We start from the raw sequence: 17,500 nt of genomic DNA on the forward strand, positions 1-17,500 counted from the left end.
AAAAAAAAAAAAAAAAAAAAAAAAGAGAGTCTTGCGGTTGTAGTTGGGGAAGTCCTTTGAAGAAACAGGCCCGGTCGGAGCAGATCAATACCAGAGTTCAATGATCATTATCAAGCGAGTGTTTCTCACAGTTTGTGATGGAAGCCGACTGGCCCGCATTATCTTCGTACTTAGGGAGCCCAGATGCTCCCGGTGTTATTTGAATTGACTGATCGCTCTTAAAAGAAGGGGGTCATTGTGGTATAAAGGATACCATTGATTGGAGGAGGTAAATAAATTGGGTGAGTGTCACCATCTTAATTGCATTGATTTTTTTTTTTTTTTTTTCCGCGTCGAGAAGTTTCCCTCACTGTGAGAACAAACATTTGCAACGTTCGTGCTCCTCTCCATTTTGACTTCTTTCCTGATCGCCCTCCGAGAATGAAAGCCAGTCGGGGAAGTTTTTGGTTTGTTGTTCTCGGTTGACTTTGCCGTCGTGGCCTTCCTCCGGTCGAGGCGCCGCAGACGGCACGGCTGCCGTCTGCAGAGACATTTCGGCAAGGCCTCTTGACGACGCCTAGTCGTGAACAGTCACCAGTGCACAGGCTGTACAAGTTAACCAGATTCAATGCAAGAATTTCATCTGTACAACACTTTGTATACAGCGCTGATTGTTTTAAAGTGCTTTAAAAATACTGTCGAGTTGTATCGCGGCGGATGATAATTCGATGCTTTCTGGCACGGTCCAATCTTGCTTTCCTATGCGTCACTGTTACCAGGGGTTGGCAGCATGAAGCCATCTCTGGAGTCAAATTTGGACAACGATTTTGAGCCTATCTACCTTCTATGGATCACTCTTGATGTCTGTTGATGTTGTGAAGGGGTTTGGATCACCACTGCCAAGTCAGTCGCCTGATCTAAAGCCAAGGGAGGAGACAAAAATTAAGGTTGGCCAAGTTCCACAAATAGGCACAAACTTAATGTGGAGGCAATGACGGCAGGCAGTCAATAAGCATAAAGGATCTGCTGACAAGAATTCTAATGGATGATTTCATGCTAAGCGTCCACTGAAAATGATTCTATGTATAAGGCTTGAAAGTCCTGGACAGTAAACGGCATATTTTTGTGAAACCTCTCAACTCAAAACGGAGAGCTTATTTTTTGTTGTGCCCAGTGAAAGTCTGTCACAGGGTGAGGTGTAAATCTGCGAAGGGGCAGGCGAGACGAAGTTTTGGTATTTCAGCAGACCCATGTGGCGCATTTTAAGAAGGGCATTTTGCGCCGTTGTGAGCATGAACACAGCTGACTTGTATCACCGCTAATCGAATCGTCTCCTCTCGTTCCCTTTAAATGCCGAGCGGACCTCGACGTTCTTCTCATGAATCTAAGAGTTTCGCATAATGTGCGTACTTATTGAGATGCACCTGCATATATGTCGTATACTACTAGAATATAAGGGATCTAGAATAGGCGGTAAAGGAGGTAAATACTTTGGAGACAAATATCGTTCCTTCAGCATGCTAAAAAAAAAAAAAAAAAAAATCACCGTTAAATTTCGGCCCCCAAACAATTCTTTGGGTTACTTCATTTGACAACATCAATTTGGCAACACATGTGTGACCACGTCTGCCTCCCAATCAGGTCAGGTCAGACTTCGTATGTTCATCAGAACATCACCGTGTGGAGTTTGTTTGTTCTCCGCAGGCTAGCAAAGGTTTTCTCCACGCACACCACTTTCGCACCCCCCAAAATGCTTCGTAGGTGACTTCTTGTTCAATTATTACGATTAATTTTTAAAAAATATTTGAATAATTATTACCATTATTATTACAATCATTATTTGTAAGTTAGTTCTGTGACTGAGCAGTGGCGAGGGTTGCTTAACGTCAGCTGGGATAGTCCGCAGCTCACTCATGACCCTAAAAAGTAAAAGCGGAATAAAAGATGGACGGATGGCAAAATCGACCCGTCTACTTCTACCTGTCTTTGTTTCTATTCAATATTTTTAAGGATGGGCCCAATAAAGTGTTCGTTGGTCTTCACGTAAATTGTGAAAAATGCTCTGGCATCTTGTCTACCGTCCAAAGTGTGAGAGCACACCAACATGGTTGCACTGACAGGGAGTGTGAGAGTTCAATGGAAGCCTCTGGCAACTTGTCAGCTACGCCAATGCTTCGGACATGCCTGTTCCAACCTCTGCGCCCATTTTTGTTGCTATCAGACGTGTCGGCTTCTGCGCTGCCAAAAGAATCCCTCACAAACTCGCAATACAACAAGATTTGGGTTTGTGGAACGGAATGGGCAGCGTCAGTCGCTTATGGATGATGAAAGATCGGCTAGCATCGTCATGTTATCAGCTCTGACTGGTGCTCATGAGCCACATGGCTAAACGGTCTCCTTCATGTCAATCCCCTCTTGAAAATCTTCCACTTCACACGTCGACAGAGGTCAGTTTATTATTCCTCGCCGCGGGTTTGATGTTTAGGATGCACGTTTTTCAAAGAGGACAGACAGCTCCTTGCGCGAGCCAAATGTCAGAGTCTCCTTCACTTCATCTCAGTGTGCACATCACTTGATGTCAGTGCGCCGAATTTTCCCCCCCACAGGACGCGCGTCTGCCTGCTCGCCTGCCTGCGCTAGAGACAGGCTTGAAGGGGGAGGGAAGGCATACGGGAGGAACTTGATCAAACTACAACGTGAGGAGTTTCAAATGTACTCACAAAGCGGTGAGACTGACCAAGGTGCAAGTCTGGAATAGGAAGTTTTTTGGGCAAAGCAGGTCAGAATTAAAATCATTCGTAAGTCAACTGCATGCGTACTAATGGTGTCATTATTTAGTTTGTTAACTACAGAGAAAAAAAATATGAAAAATTGGATAAAGTTACAAAAACTGCCTCGTTGTTTTGACTCATGTCAATAATTCACTTAGTTCACGTGATAAAAATTTTAGGTTGCGCTAAGTTCTCAAGTTGGCGCAAGCAAGTTACTTCAAATGGATCGAAATTTTAAAAATTAGGTTGGCTCGATTACTTAATACAAATAATCTATTCAATGTCAACTTAAAGTTTTTGCTTCACGCAAAGCCGTTTTTGAATGCCGAAAAACAATACGTTGTAAAATGAAGATTTCAAGTTGCTGGCTTTTCCATACCGCTTACCTTCCTGTCAACTGGCGCACTCATATTGGCCCCTGAAGGACAATTTCTTCAATGAATGACGCGCACATTTTTGTGGGAGGAAAATTGGAATAGCGGAGCATGGATGTGAACCCACAGCACCTGAACTGTGAGGCAGCCATCCGCTGTGCTACCAATTTAACATACATTCAACAGAACTAAAAAAAAACGGCTTTAAATGTGTTTTGACTGAAGCCAGTCTAGCTCATTCATTCAAATTATGAATGAAAAGTTTTGAGGCATTTTTGTGTTGACAAATAAATACCCCCAGAAAACCAACCATGACGCACACCCGCACTACTGAAAAAAATTCATGTTCTGGAAAAAAAAAAAAAAAAAAAAAAAAAAAAAACTTCGTACTTATGGAGCCCAGATGCTCCCGGGGTTATTTGAATTGACTGATCGCTCTTAAAAGAAGGGGGTCATTGTGGTATAAAGGATACCATTGATTGGAGGAGGTAAATAAATTGGGTGAGTGTCACCATCTTAATTGCATTGATTTTTTTTTTTTTTTTTTTTCCCGCGTCGAGAAGTTTCCCTCACTGTGAGAACAAACATTTGCAACGTTCGTGCTCCTCTCCATTTTGACTTCTTTCCTGATCGCCCTCCGAGAATGAAAGCCAGTCGGGGAAGTTTTTGGTTTGTTGTTCTCGGTTGACTTTGCCGTCGTGGCCTTCCTCCGGTCGAGGCGCCGCAGACGGCACGGCTGCCGTCTGCAGAGACATTTCGGCAAGGCCTCTTGACGACGCCTAGTCGTGAACAGTCACCAGTGCACAGGCTGTACAAGTTAACCAGATTCAATGCAAGAATTTCATCTGTACAACACTTTGTATACAGCGCTGATTGTTTTAAAGTGCTTTAAAAATACTGTCGAGTTGTATCGCGGCGGATGATAATTCGATGCTTTCTGGCACGGTCCAATCTTGCTTTCCTATGCGTCACTGTTACCAGGGGTTGGCAGCATGAAGCCATCTCTGGAGTCAAATTTGGACAACGATTTTGAGCCTATCTACCTTCTATGGATCACTCTTGATGTCTGTTGATGTTGTGAAGGGGTTTGGATCACCACTGCCAAGTCAGTCGCCTGATCTAAAGCCAAGGGAGGAGACAAAAATTAAGGTTGGCCAAGTTCCACAAATAGGCACAAACTTAATGTGGAGGCAATGACGGCAGGCAGTCAATAAGCATAAAGGATCTGCTGACAAGAATTCTAATGGATGATTTCATGCTAAGCGTCCACTGAAAATGATTCTATGTATAAGGCTTGAAAGTCCTGGACAGTAAACGGCATATTTTTGTGAAACCTCTCAACTCAAAACGGAGAGCTTATTTTTTGTTGTGCCCAGTGAAAGTCTGTCACAGGGTGAGGTGTAAATCTGCGAAGGGGCAGGCGAGACGAAGTTTTGGTATTTCAGCAGACCCATGTGGCGCATTTTAAGAAGGGCATTTTGCGCCGTTGTGAGCATGAACACAGCTGACTTGTATCACCGCTAATCGAATCGTCTCCTCTCGTTCCCTTTAAATGCCGAGCGGACCTCGACGGACGCACCTCCCCGCCCCCCCATTTCCTACACCCTGAGTATATTTGTGATGCTTTATAAAAAAAATATTGGCTATTTTGGACTGTTACACGGCCACCCTGTCATCGTACGTCAGCCGTAATTTCAGTGCTGGCGAGGCTCTTCCTCAATAGTGACTAACTGCTTCATTTGGACTACCTAAAGGTGATCAACGCTGCTCTGTGCAACCGCTGCATTCATCCACATTTGGAAAAGCCAGCCGCCACGCTGGAGTGGCGGGTCATCAGAAGACGGGACTCTGCGGTCTATCATTTCGAGCCCTGAAGTGGGACTGGCTTCATTGATGGAGATTGGTAACCGTTTGTGTCGGGACAAAGGAAATTTCATCAGATCAAACTGTCTGGCATGGCTGCGCCGCATCATGACTCTCCTCCAACCTGAGCCGTGACCAGAGAGCAGAGCTCGAGATTCTTCACGTTTGCACTCATGCATTTAAAAAAAAAAAAAAAAAAAAAAGTTGTTAACATAGCTCGGCATATCGAGTACTAACACGGAGCTCGGGTCGAACACGTGGATGAACACATTTTGGAAGCACGTTCGGGTTAAGGCGACAGTGCATCCGTGCGATTGATGTGGGATTCTCTCCCCCTTCTCGTTTTTGACAAAGAAAGCGAGCGTGTGTGTCGTGGTTCATTGAACAAACAGGATTTTTGAGGCCAAATCACAAGGTAATTACAATCTCTATTTGCACTCTCGTTTTCTGATTGGACAGCTGATTGCTTTTGGTTTTGGGCCAATGTGTGGCATTCTCCCAAGAGGAAGAACAACAGCAAAATGAGCTGTACGTAAGGAAAAACAGACTGTCGCGGATTTGGCAATTCAAGAGCATTCTCACTGTCAACCGTGCAGAAACCAAGTCCGAGATCAATTCAGAATGCCATTGGCTGTTTGACCTTTGACCACTTCGGTCAGATATAGCGCGACAACATCTAGCAGCACGTTTTGGAAAAGAACAACTGCAACGTAGCTCACGGGGAACGACTATCACCGAAAATAGGAGCGGTTTGGCTTTTTGCTTCCAAACATGCCGACGCGTCTAAAGACGATTCAAACGGAATTTAGCAGCTTAGGCACTAATGACGAGGAGACCCCGTTTGGATGCTTTTGTTTAATTATTAGCGAGTTGGAAGACGTATAAATACACATAGCGTGGTCCCAACTTCAAAAGCTGTCAATAAAATGCTCTTATGGGGATTGAATATTAAAATGTACACAAATTAAAGGGCTATATTTTGTTGGTCACCATTTTTTTTTTTGTCCATAATTAACATGACCGCAACTTGTGGACGCCGCGTTGTAGTGACACGCTACTTGAACAGAGGCGCCGCAGAGGCTATTCCCAGTCATAATCATCATAGATAATTAATTATGAAAAGAAAAAAAAAACTCATCAGTGGGAGTATGGGATGTCAAGGGGTGGACTTTTGGGTGATTGTCACAGTCTAATCTGCAAATGCCGTTTGCAGCAATGACCTCAGAAGAGAAATTGAATGTTGGTCATTTGCAGTAATTGTCGCTCGTGTCGATGGTTAAAAGCCCAAAGTGCTCCAATCTCATACGGCGAAGCGGGTTTGACTTTTCCGAGGCTTTTCGTCGAAGCATGGGGTGCATATGCGACCCAGAGTGGCTCTGTACCTTCCATACCGGCGTGAACAGATTTATTTTTAGCGGAACGGATTCGGCTGCGTCTCACTCAGACACAAGTGGCGCTTTTCTGCAGAATTCTACCACAGATGGCAGTGAAATGCCTTTTACAGCCCGGCGTCTCTGCTTGGATGACATTTTATTGGAAAAGTCGTGACAGATGAAAAGATTTTTCTTGAAATTAATTTTACCAAACAATATTGAATGAGAGTTGGGGTGCATTGAGTCCGATACTTGTCATTCGGTGTTGTTATTGTCTCACTTGTTAGTTGGACACTGGTGTTGCTTGAAAATGGCTTTCATTTAGGGCTGTCGGATATGACCTAAAACTTATATTACATTCTTCATGGTAAAAATATATATCACAATATCAGCTTCAGTGTAAAAAAGAAATGACAATGGAAGTACTTCTGAATTGGTTGTGTAATAATAATAAAAATAAAATAATAATAATAATAATTTCATGTTTTTAATTCAATTTTATTTTACTATGCACATTTCAAGATTCACCAATTAACGGACACAATCTAAATATAGTGCTGCTGTCCTTGTAGGCTTCTCCTCTTGGCTGACGTGTCCGATCATTTCATTTCTTGATTCATTTTCTACGTGTGCACTTGCTGCGTATTTTTTTGTACGTACACTTTTTAATGACCTGCTGATTTGCTGTCCGTAGTTGGGCGCACTCCGCTGTGATTCCAGCCACGATTGTGTCAAAGGTGCGCTGTACAACCTCAGCGCTTCATTTGGTGTTTTGCGACATCATGACTAAATAGCTCGGCGGTTCGCATGGCTTCCCGTTAATTACTCCTCGTCCTCCTGTAATGAGAACAACGCTTGTCAGAAATGTTACTTAATATGTGCCATGGAGGCGATTATTCGGGAATACTACAGACTTTTTTTCCCCTCCTCCTCTCTCCCAACTTCCACACTGCCCCCCCCAGTGACGTGCGAGCAGCGGCCGACAATAGCGCACTGGAAGGCGGCCAAGCCGCCAGCACTGACTCCCCGAGTCCTGGTCCCTCTGCTGGCTCCTTTTTTTTTTTCCTCCCTTCGGAACTTCCACGCTGCTTTGTGCATCTCCCCCCTCCGTCCCCCCTCCACTACATGCAACCACTCACAGCCAAGAACGCTGCCCCCTAAAACGACCACACCAGGAAAGTCTCACTTAGTTAAATTAGCTGTTCCTCAAAAATGTGCATATTTGGAGTCACGTGTCACTGAACAAGAGTTGTCAAGATTGGTCGATAAAGTCCAAATCTGTACCGACAACCACGTTTATAGTGTCGATGACACGGGTGTCAAACTGGTGGCCCGGGGGCTAACTCTGGCCCGCCACATGCTGTAATGTGGCCCACAAAAGCAAATCATCAATGTCAACCTTCTTAGCACAATCAAATAAATAAATGCCAATATTACAAATTGTCTCAACGTTTAAGAAGCTTTTTTTTTTTTGTGACCGGGTCCCTTTTCAAAATATGATGAATTATCGCGGAGCACTTTTCATGAACTTCTGATTTTGAATTTAGTTATCCATCAATTTGTTGTGTTTTTGAAAAAATATGAGGTGAACATATGTACGTTTATATGCTTTCCATGTGAGGGAAACGGTAACTAAGATGTGGCCAATGACAAAAATGAGTTTGACACCACTGGTCTATGAGAATCCCGTTTGCACCACCAACGTTAATCTTTCAATCTTGACTTTTTTTTTTTTCCTTCCGATTTAGAACAATCCCACGGACGGACCTCTTCACAGGAAAGTTCTTATCTTCCTGACTTTCCCCGTAGATGGAAGCCAGGTGTCTATTAGCGCCGCGTTGTCCTAGACCTTGAAAAGAGCTGTTATTTCACCCTTGGTTGAATCCGTTAAGGCCGTTAGGGCGCGTTCCGCTGCTCATTGACAGCTTGATAAGTATTGTCTGCTCTCTTCCCTTTTTGTCGTTTGCATTTCTCTTCTCTGTAACTTCACCGTCCAGCCTCTTTTGCACTCGCCCTGTTCGTTTTTTGTTTTTTTTTCCCGCCACCCTTCTGCCGCTCACTGTGTTTGTCCCGCCGTGCTCTTGCTCTCTCTTCTCTATTTTACATGACTTTCTCTCTCGCCGCTCTGCTCTTTTTCCAGTGATTCTTTTGGACACCACGGCCGTGCTGGGGGAACTGGACTGGAAAACCTATCCTATCAATGGGGTGAGTTATATTGGCATATAAGAAATTTTTAAAAAGAAAGAAAGAAAACTTTACAGGTTATAAACTATTGAGAAATGGAGATGACGAACTGCAAAAAGGCTCCCCCTTTTATGTCAATTGACACGAACCAACTAATGCTGGCATGTGTAATGGTCATCTGAACATGCATCGAAAGCAAACAAAATATCCAGACCTTAAGGTTAGCTTGCAGGTGTACTTCATGATATTCAGGAGGATTTAGGACACAATACATTGACAGCCATTTTTTGTTTTTTTTACAGTGTGAAATTTGCATCATCAATAATAAAGTCCAGACAACAATTGCAACATACTCAAGCAATTTTATTCACTCCAATGCTTGTTTTGAGCTTGAAAAGCTAAAGACAGAGTAAAATAACAGAATAAAAGCACCTTGGCTTGTAAATCTTTTTCAGTTGGCTTGGTTAAAAAAAAAAAAAAAAAAGCAAAGCAAGCTTAAGGAGAAATCACAGTTGATTTCATTCTCATCAACGTATGAGATGAAACTGCAACCATCGGCATGGAGCAGCAGTAATTTTTCTAAAAATGTCAGGTCTAATCTCAGCCACGAAATGATAGCTGAACATTTTGTGCTCTTGGATTTCATTAAAAATAATGTTTAAAAAAAAAAAAAGCAGATTCAATGTTTTGCAGCTAAGCCAATATGAACATACAGAAAAAGTTTATGGCCGACTGCCGCGGCCACCTCGGAAAGAGTTCTCTGTAGAAACAACTCCGGATCCTCGGCGGATCACGTGACCTGGAATTGATGGAACAAGAACACAAAACGTCACCACGCAGATTCACATCAAATCAATAATTCATCACGACGGTGGAGATTTAACGTTATTTTCATAGTGCTTCTTGCTCTCTAGCCTGTAGGGAGACGATGACAAATTGGGCTGGTGTCATTTAAATCTCGCTGCTATTTGCCAGGTTGACTTTCTCTACTGTTGTTATCGATATAATCACGGTGTGTGTGTGTGTGCGTGCGCGCGCATTTGTTTAACTGAATGTGCATATTTACTCATACATAGCCTCTTTATCAATGAAACGTCTGACATCTTAATCACATTTTTGCATAATTAGGTTTCTGATTCATAATCTGTCACAGTTCACATTTTCTGCCTTTCTTGCGAGCATGGTGACGCTTCTCACAATATCGCGACTTAAATGATGAACCACGATGACAAAAAGCCACTGCGTCATTTGGGCTGCTGTCTCATTCGGTGTGGTTAGGCCCAACATGATTGACTTTGAAGTCTTATTCATTTAAACACCGTCAGCACGGTGACATTGCCACTTTATTGCTCGTGTTTATTAGTCATACCAGGTTTCAAAAAAAAAAAAAAAAAAAGAGGTCCCGTTTCAAGCCAGGAAGAGATTTCCTTCTGTTTGAGCTCAGCTGTCAAAGACGCATTTCACCAGCTGTATCCAGTACTGTTGGGAGAAAAAAAAATTGCAACCAAAAGATTTTGAAAATGACCACAGTTTGGAGAAAGTTGCAGAGGAACACCGCAAATTTGTCGATGCGAGAGAGAAGGTGAATGTGACAGAAAACAATCTGCTGAAACAGTGGAGCCTTGTCAAAATGGAAGTGATTCCACTTGACGGAGTGCTACAAGTGGGATGCCCAAAACCATGCTAGCGCACACTCAAGGCTCACAAAAGCTGGCTGCGAAATGAAAAGATTATTCATACATCTGTTAAGACTAATAAAGACATATTTTCTCTATTAGTATCATTATTATGATTATTATTATTATTATTTTGTTAGATAAAGCAACATGACGATACAGTGCAGTACTCCACTGCAGATTATGAATAAATTAAAAATGTCAAATTAATAATGCAAAAAAATAAGAATTGTCTGTGAAAAAAAAGGAAAATAAGTTGTTGCATTAGATTTGATGTGTGTGTGTGTGTGTGTGTGTGTGTGTGTGTGTGTGTGTGTGTGTGTGTGTGTGTGTGTGTGTGTGTGTGTGTGTGTGTGTGTGTGTATGTGGAACAGTTAATAGGCTCCGTGATTAGTTGGTGCATATCTGATGCAGCCCATCTTTCAGACGAGGTGGCGAAATAGTTTTTTTTCCCCCCCTTCCTTTTTGAACCGTGTCACATCCCAAGGGTGCATTTTCGAACACCGAAAAACATAGAACAACAAATCATTGTCATTTTCGGTTTGAGAGCCTTGTGGGATTCACATGACTTCATGCCGAGCTCATGCAAAGCATAAAATCTGATCCAAGTGACTGCCTTGCCCACAAAATCGATAAGTAGGACACCCAATTTCGCATCGCCACAGTAAATGTCGTGTCAAATTTGCAAAATGGACTAATCGTGATTTTATATGACTTGCAAAAAGTGCCCAGTCATCCTCTTTCGCTTTATGAAATACATCTGACTGCAGTGTGCCAACGACAATACCAAAACAAATATAAAGTCACGCTGGAATGAAATTGCATATTTTTATTGTTATATTTTTACAGTAGGTCACTTTTTACATTGACAAAGCACTGAGGTGCGCCGAGGCACCTGCCACTCAGCGTGACGATTTTCATCTCTTCGTCACGTCGGTGAAATGCGGTCAAACAGACAGATCAGACCCTCAAGGGGGCGAAAGCTCACATGGTGACAAAAGGGAAGTATTTAACAGTTAGTGAGACAAGCAGCTGATGAGTTTCAACCCCTGCAGTGCACATAAAGCTTAGAAACCACACACACACGGTTACCGCAATCAGAATGTCATTTAATTCCCACAAATCCGACAATTTTAACTCAGCAGATTTTTGAAACATTTGTCAACAGAGACATTGTGACGTATTCCAGGGTTTTTTGTAAGTCTGATTTCTGATGTTGACAGTCAGCAGTTGCGATTGCGGACGACTCTGCCTTGCAAAACAGCAAAAAAAAAAAAAAAAAAAAAAAAGCATTTCAGAGCATGGCAGAAATAAACAGAATATCATAGAAACATCATCAGAAGAACCCAATCTCAAGTGGTTGTTGTCATATCCTCTTCGATGCGTAGTTGTAGAACACGGTGATTGGGGGTAAGCCCCAAAAGAGTCGACGGTGCAACAACCCCAACTCATCCACAGGCGGAGAGGCATTCTATCAATAAACATTTTGGTTTTATGAAAACACACTCTCGAAGCAGAGCAGACAAATAAGAGCTGGCTGATGCAACGTCTTGAAAACGTTGGTGAAAGTGACTCGGGATACACTGTTTATTAAATTATATCAGGGAGGTGCGTGGCTTGAACATTTTTCTTTTTTTTTTGAGTGAGGGTTGGTGTGCGTGTGTGTCATCATTTGTGTTCATCTATCCAGAAGAAAATGTGTGAGTTTATGGGTCACTGGAGTTGGACTCGAGGGCGTGGCTCGCAACCACTTTTGGAGTTCATTGCAAAGTTATTTGCTGGGGTTAATCCATCTTCATCCTGAAACCCAAAAATGACCTTCTGGTGTCAAGTCTGAGCACTGATTAATGAACTTTCATTCCATTCATTTTCTCCCACTTCTCCTGTCCGGGACTCCTTGGGAGTCCTCTAGGAGTCTTTTTGACCTGTGGGACTCCGATGGTGGCTGTTTGCTACTGGCAGGCTAAGATGATTGTTGAGGCGAAAAGTTGACGGTTTTAAGCAAATTGTGGTCCGCCATCTGTTGTGTCAGTACGGGGAAGCAGTGTAGCATTGACACTGTGTATAGGAGGGGATGGGGGGGGGGGGGCTTCTTAAATTGGTGGGGTGATAACTCCTGGACGCCTCCCTGGTGAGGTGTTCCAGGCACGTCCGAGTGGGAGTGACCCCTGACACGCTGGGGAAACGGTGTCTCCTGGCCGGCCTGGGAATTTCTTGGGATCCCCTCAAAAGAGCTGGATGAAGTTGCTGTGCATGGTGAAGTCTGGGCTTAAAGCTGCTGCTCAGATGGATTTGACCCAGGATGAACGGTGGACAATGATGGATGGATAGATGGATGAGGTCACAGGTGAACTGAAGCCGACCCCGGCGGACTTTGGGCGATAGGGGAGATAGACTCTGGACTGGTTTTAAATCACTCATCAAAAAAAAAGCTGTACCCCCAGACTTTTTGGTTTATCCAGTCTAGATTGTCTGCACATAGTCCCCACAGAAATAAACACATTTTTCAATCTCGAACATTCAACAGCAACAAACCTACAGCGTACGATGATTCCATTTTTCATACAAAAAGTATTTAAATCCAAAAATGAGAGGCTCTTTTGGTGTTTTTTTTTTGTTGTTGTTCTCTGCATAGGTAAAGACCTCACCCCATCCCCCCTTTTCTTTCCTTTTTTCCCCCCCCAGTGGGATGCAATCACCGAGATGGATGAACAGAACAGACCAATTCACACCTTCCAAGTTTGCCATGTGATGGAGCTCAACCAAAACAACTGGCTCCGATCGGGATGGATACAGCGACAAGCAGCGCAGAGGGTCTGCGCCGCTTCTACACTCTCAATATATCCTCACATGCTATTTTTTTTTTCAATCAGAAAATAAGGTTTAGGTTGGTGGTCTGTGAAAGCAATCAGAGAGAAGCGACGTTGGCCGGGTGTGCCACAGTGTGTCACATTTCCGTTTCATACGTGCACTCATACATACATTCATACACATGCTGTAATTGTATCGCTTCGAAATTCTGAGACGCTGTCGTAGGACATTGAAAATATCAAGTCCAAGCAGGCGAAGCAGCCTTCCAAGTCATGTGTCAGAAAACAGATTATGCAAGCCTATGCCATATACAGATTCATCAATAAACATCTGTTTCAATCATTGATGGCAAAGGAAGTCTTCCCGAATGGAGTACGGCCCAGCTTGACTGAACCTTGGCTGTGTCGCACACTTTTACAAACCTCAGCGTTTAAAGATATGACAAACAAATCATTTCCACATCTCCAATACAGTGGTACCTCTACTTACAAAATTAATTGGTTCTGGAAGAAATTTCTTAAGTAGAACATTTTGTAAGTAGAGACGCGTTTTGTATGTAAATGCCCTACAACAAATGAACAATTTTTTTCTGGGTGATTTGCATTTACGTAAAACGATCGGAACACCTCCATGGCCCGTGGGGCGAATGACAAGCATAGACACATACGGTAGAGGTCCCTCTCAGCCAATGGGATGCCAGGAAGGTGATAGGTAATAGCCAATGGCAGAGCAGCTCTAAGTATGTTGCGTTCAGGAAACTTGGAGCTACGAGTAGCAGCCCACACTGTATTTTTACCTTTCGTACCTTGAAATTTCTTTCGTAACGAGGCAATATTTTCCTGTTGCGACGTTTCGTAAGTTGAAAATTTCGTATGAAGAGACGTTCGTAAGTAGAGGTACCGCTGTAGTTTTTATTTTTACCCTTTTACTCGAAAATATTAGTTTCCAAATGATAAAGAATCTCATGGTGATTTCTGTGTGCTTATTTACGTGACCTCGTAGGTGTACGTGGAGCTTCGTTTCACTCTGAGGGACTGCAACTCCATTCCTTGGGTGTCTGGCACCTGTAAGGAAACCTTCAACCTCTTCTACCTACAGACAAACGAACCGTTGCCCTCAGGGACACGTTTCCGGCCCACTGACTATGCCAAGGTTAGGATCCCCAAAAATGTGCCAAACACAAAAAACATAAAAAAAACAATTGTTTTAAAGCATCTATTCTCACTTCCAGGTTGACACCATTGCGGCAGACGAGAGTTTCACTCAGACGGATCTTGGCGATCGTGTTCTCCGTCTCAACACGGAAATCAGGGAGGTGGGGCCGTTGACGCAGAGAGGTTTCTACTTGGCCTTCCAGGACGTGGGCGCTTGTATTGCGCTCGTCTCCGTCAAGGTCAGTCGAGAGCTCGGAATTTTCCCTCTTGTTTATTTCTTAATTTTTTTTGTCCCACGTGACCGACTGACCCAGCTCTTTTGACCGTTTACGTCAGGTGTTCTACAAACGCTGTCCGTCCACTCTGCGGAATCTGGCGGTGTTTCCTGACACCGTTCCACATCGGGACTCTTCCTCTCTGGTGGAGGTTAAGGGCGCCTGTGTGGAAAACGCGGAAGAGAAAGACACGCCCAAATTGTACTGCGGTGCCGACGGAGACTGGTTGGTGCCGCTGGGCCACTGCGTGTGCAGCATCGGCCACGAGGAAAAGGATGGCCACTGCCAGAGTAAGAACTCCTTTTTGTCGATCTGCAGTCCGACTTAAGTGACTTTGCGACAACAACGTTTTCAAATTCACTCGTGGGTATGCGTGTGTATCCTGCTGAAAGACTCGTTGGGAGACCACGGTCGAGGTTCTGACTTCAAAAACCACTTCATGAATGCATTGTTTTTATTTTGGGTGAATCAGGCCTGATGGAAATCCGTTGAAAGCATGAAGCGAGTTCGTGAACAAAGCAAAGCGAAGTGAACAAATAGGATGCTGAGCAATCCGAATTTTGCTCACGTGAGCCAGAATTCATCCGTCGAGCGAAATTAGAATTCTTTCAATGGTCATGAATTCCAGTACTTCTGAACCTGTTGACAATCCATCGAGTAGCGCCGGTAACAAACAGACCATCGGGCGCAATTCCCACTTTGTTGGCGGGGAAAATTTCACCAAAAGAAGCGTAAGAGCAATAACCTTGCATCACATTAATCGACCTCGCCGGTCTTCTGGTTCTTGCCGGGGATCGACTTAAATAAACCGCCTGTCCCAAAGGATCTTCTCCGCCTCTCGATGTTACCTCCCATCATTCCCTCTTCTTTTTTATTCCTCCTGATTTCCTTTGACTTCATCGGGTTGCCTTGTCCTTTTAATTTGATTCTCTGTTCATTGTCCCGCTCGCCCTCTTCATTTGCATTGTTGCTTACGACCATTATTTTGTCTTTCGAAACCAAAATGGGGCAGTACGTCACCAGTCGCGCATTTTCTGACATTTTAAAATCGCCAGCGGCTCCGTATGGACGTCTCTGGACTCGGTCGTGTTGTTTCGAGGGGGAAGTGACACTTTGTCACACATTTTGTCCGTTTTTACCGCAATGAATGCCAGGCTGTTGGAGAGCGTGCATCCGTGAGCGATTATTATGAGACCGGAGAAGGCTGATAAATACCGCAAGGTTTCTGTAAAAGGCTTTTTGGGATATGGAACTCTAATTAGTTGTATCAGCATTACTTAATGTGCCCCGAGAGTCAGACGAAAAGTTTACCACAGCTGTTGGGTTGCTCTGGATAGTTGCTGGCCTGGTTTCTCAATTAGTGCAGACAGAGTGAGGGGCTAGCCGGCTAATTGCCTTCATTTGTTAGTTCCGCTGCTAATTTAGCTTGCGTCTTGTCCTTTCCAGAAGTCCCCCAACCCTCTTTTTCATTCCTAAGGCTCATACGTACTGCGGTAATGAAGGCGTGCGGTAAATTAAGATGCCCGGCATGGTTACAGTTGAAGTGCTCGTACTGTCATTTATTTTATGGACTGAAAGAAGAGTCTCCGCAGACCACGGTCGAAATTCAGATGCAAACCCAGTGGTAACGCACTAAGCGCAGTTATTACAAAGAGCCGACGGTCATTAGCGCGGCTCGTATGTAGGACGCGCTCTAATATCGCCTTTATTGGCGACTGCGTTTGTGCGTTTCATCTTTGTCTCTTTCACATTTGTTCTCGGTATATTTGTGGAACTTTAAAGTGTGGTTAAACATCACGGAGGCCCGTCACGTGTGATTACTGATGAGACGAGAGACGCTGCCCTACATTTATCCTCCCTTTTTGCGTGCCCCCTGCCGACAGTCGTTTGACATTCTCTTTCGTACCGGAGCGGTGCCACTGTCAGGCGAATCTTGACAGCCAATTCGATGAACAGGACAGTCATTCGAGGAGGATAAAATCAACTGGTCCTCACAAAGTTACAGTAGGTGTCATTAGCCCAGTGGCATAATTGTCCGAGTCATTTGTTCATTGTTTTCAGAAGACCAGAACGAAATTCATCAAACAAGAAGAGTCCGTTTGCCTCAATTCAACCTTGGCGCATTGAAGATGACAGACATTAAAACACTTTTTAGCAAGCACATTGCTATTTTTTTGTTGTTGTTGATATTGTGATAGTAAGTTAAAAATGACTTGTGCTATTAGGCTAACTATAAATACATCGTTAGCCTAATAGCACAAATTACTCCGATGTTTCTTGTGGGGCTTGAGATGTTGCTATGATAAGTGCAACAAATTCAAACGAGTTCTCAAAGAGCGGGGTGGGCACGCCTGGGGGCCAGCCAGGGTGCAGTGGTGGTAAGCCTCTGGATGAATACCTTTTTTTTAGGACATAATAGAATAAAGGTTAATTGCACATCCACTACAGTAGGTGGCAGTGGTGCTTTCATTGTCCAAGTGTGCAGTTGTGCACTTAACAATTGTATAGACTCATGAAACTGTTTATAAGGGGTGCATATCTCGCAGTTTTCGATACGTGGGGTGCAAAACGATTCAAAGACGGTTCGATTTGAAAGTGGAATGATTTGATTCGGATCCACTCAGTGGGATTACGATTCGATTCCAAATGGTACGGCTCAGTTTGAGTAGGTGTGAGGCAATGAACCCTTTAATTGTTATTTTACATACATTTAAATGAACTTGTCAGTGCTGTAAATGTGACATTTCCTTCAAAAATTTATTTCCACAACAAAACACGATTCCATAAGTACCTCAAGAGATTTCAAAGCTGGACAATTCTATATAAAAACATGATTTTCCGATTCAATTTTTTTATTTTTTGGTTCCCCCCCCACTATTTATAGTCGCAGCAGAGACTTGGGGCGTTACTGAAAATAATTGAGAAGCACGGGCCCAAGCTTTATCTCACATCCTAATAGGAGTCTTGTTTCACACATTTAGAACACACACAAAATGTGTGAGCAGTCAGCCATCAATCACAAGTTAACTCTGAAAATCAC

General features: G+C 43.5%; 1 protein-coding gene across 3 annotated transcripts in view; it reads left to right on the forward strand.

Annotated features, from left to right (window-relative positions):
- The window catches only part of LOC109519722 (ephrin type-A receptor 6-like), a 45,376-nt gene that overhangs the window by 2,969 nt on the left and 24,907 nt on the right, over positions 1–17,500 (forward strand). For all 3 annotated transcript variants that reach the window (XM_019876420.1, XM_019876418.1, XM_019876419.1), the window contains exons 2-6: positions 8,501–8,565; positions 12,906–13,034; positions 14,034–14,183; positions 14,263–14,424; positions 14,522–14,750. In XM_019876420.1, coding sequence (XP_019731979.1) covers positions 8,501–8,565; positions 12,906–13,034; positions 14,034–14,183; positions 14,263–14,424; positions 14,522–14,750 — 735 coding nt within the window. The remainder of the gene's footprint in view (positions 1–8,500; positions 8,566–12,905; positions 13,035–14,033; positions 14,184–14,262; positions 14,425–14,521; positions 14,751–17,500) is intronic.

Source organism: Hippocampus comes, unplaced genomic scaffold, assembly GCF_001891065.2.
Source record: "Hippocampus comes isolate QL1 unplaced genomic scaffold, H_comes_QL1_v1.1 scaffold150, whole genome shotgun sequence".
In the NCBI taxonomy this organism is placed as follows: Eukaryota; Metazoa; Chordata; class Actinopteri; order Syngnathiformes; family Syngnathidae; genus Hippocampus; species Hippocampus comes.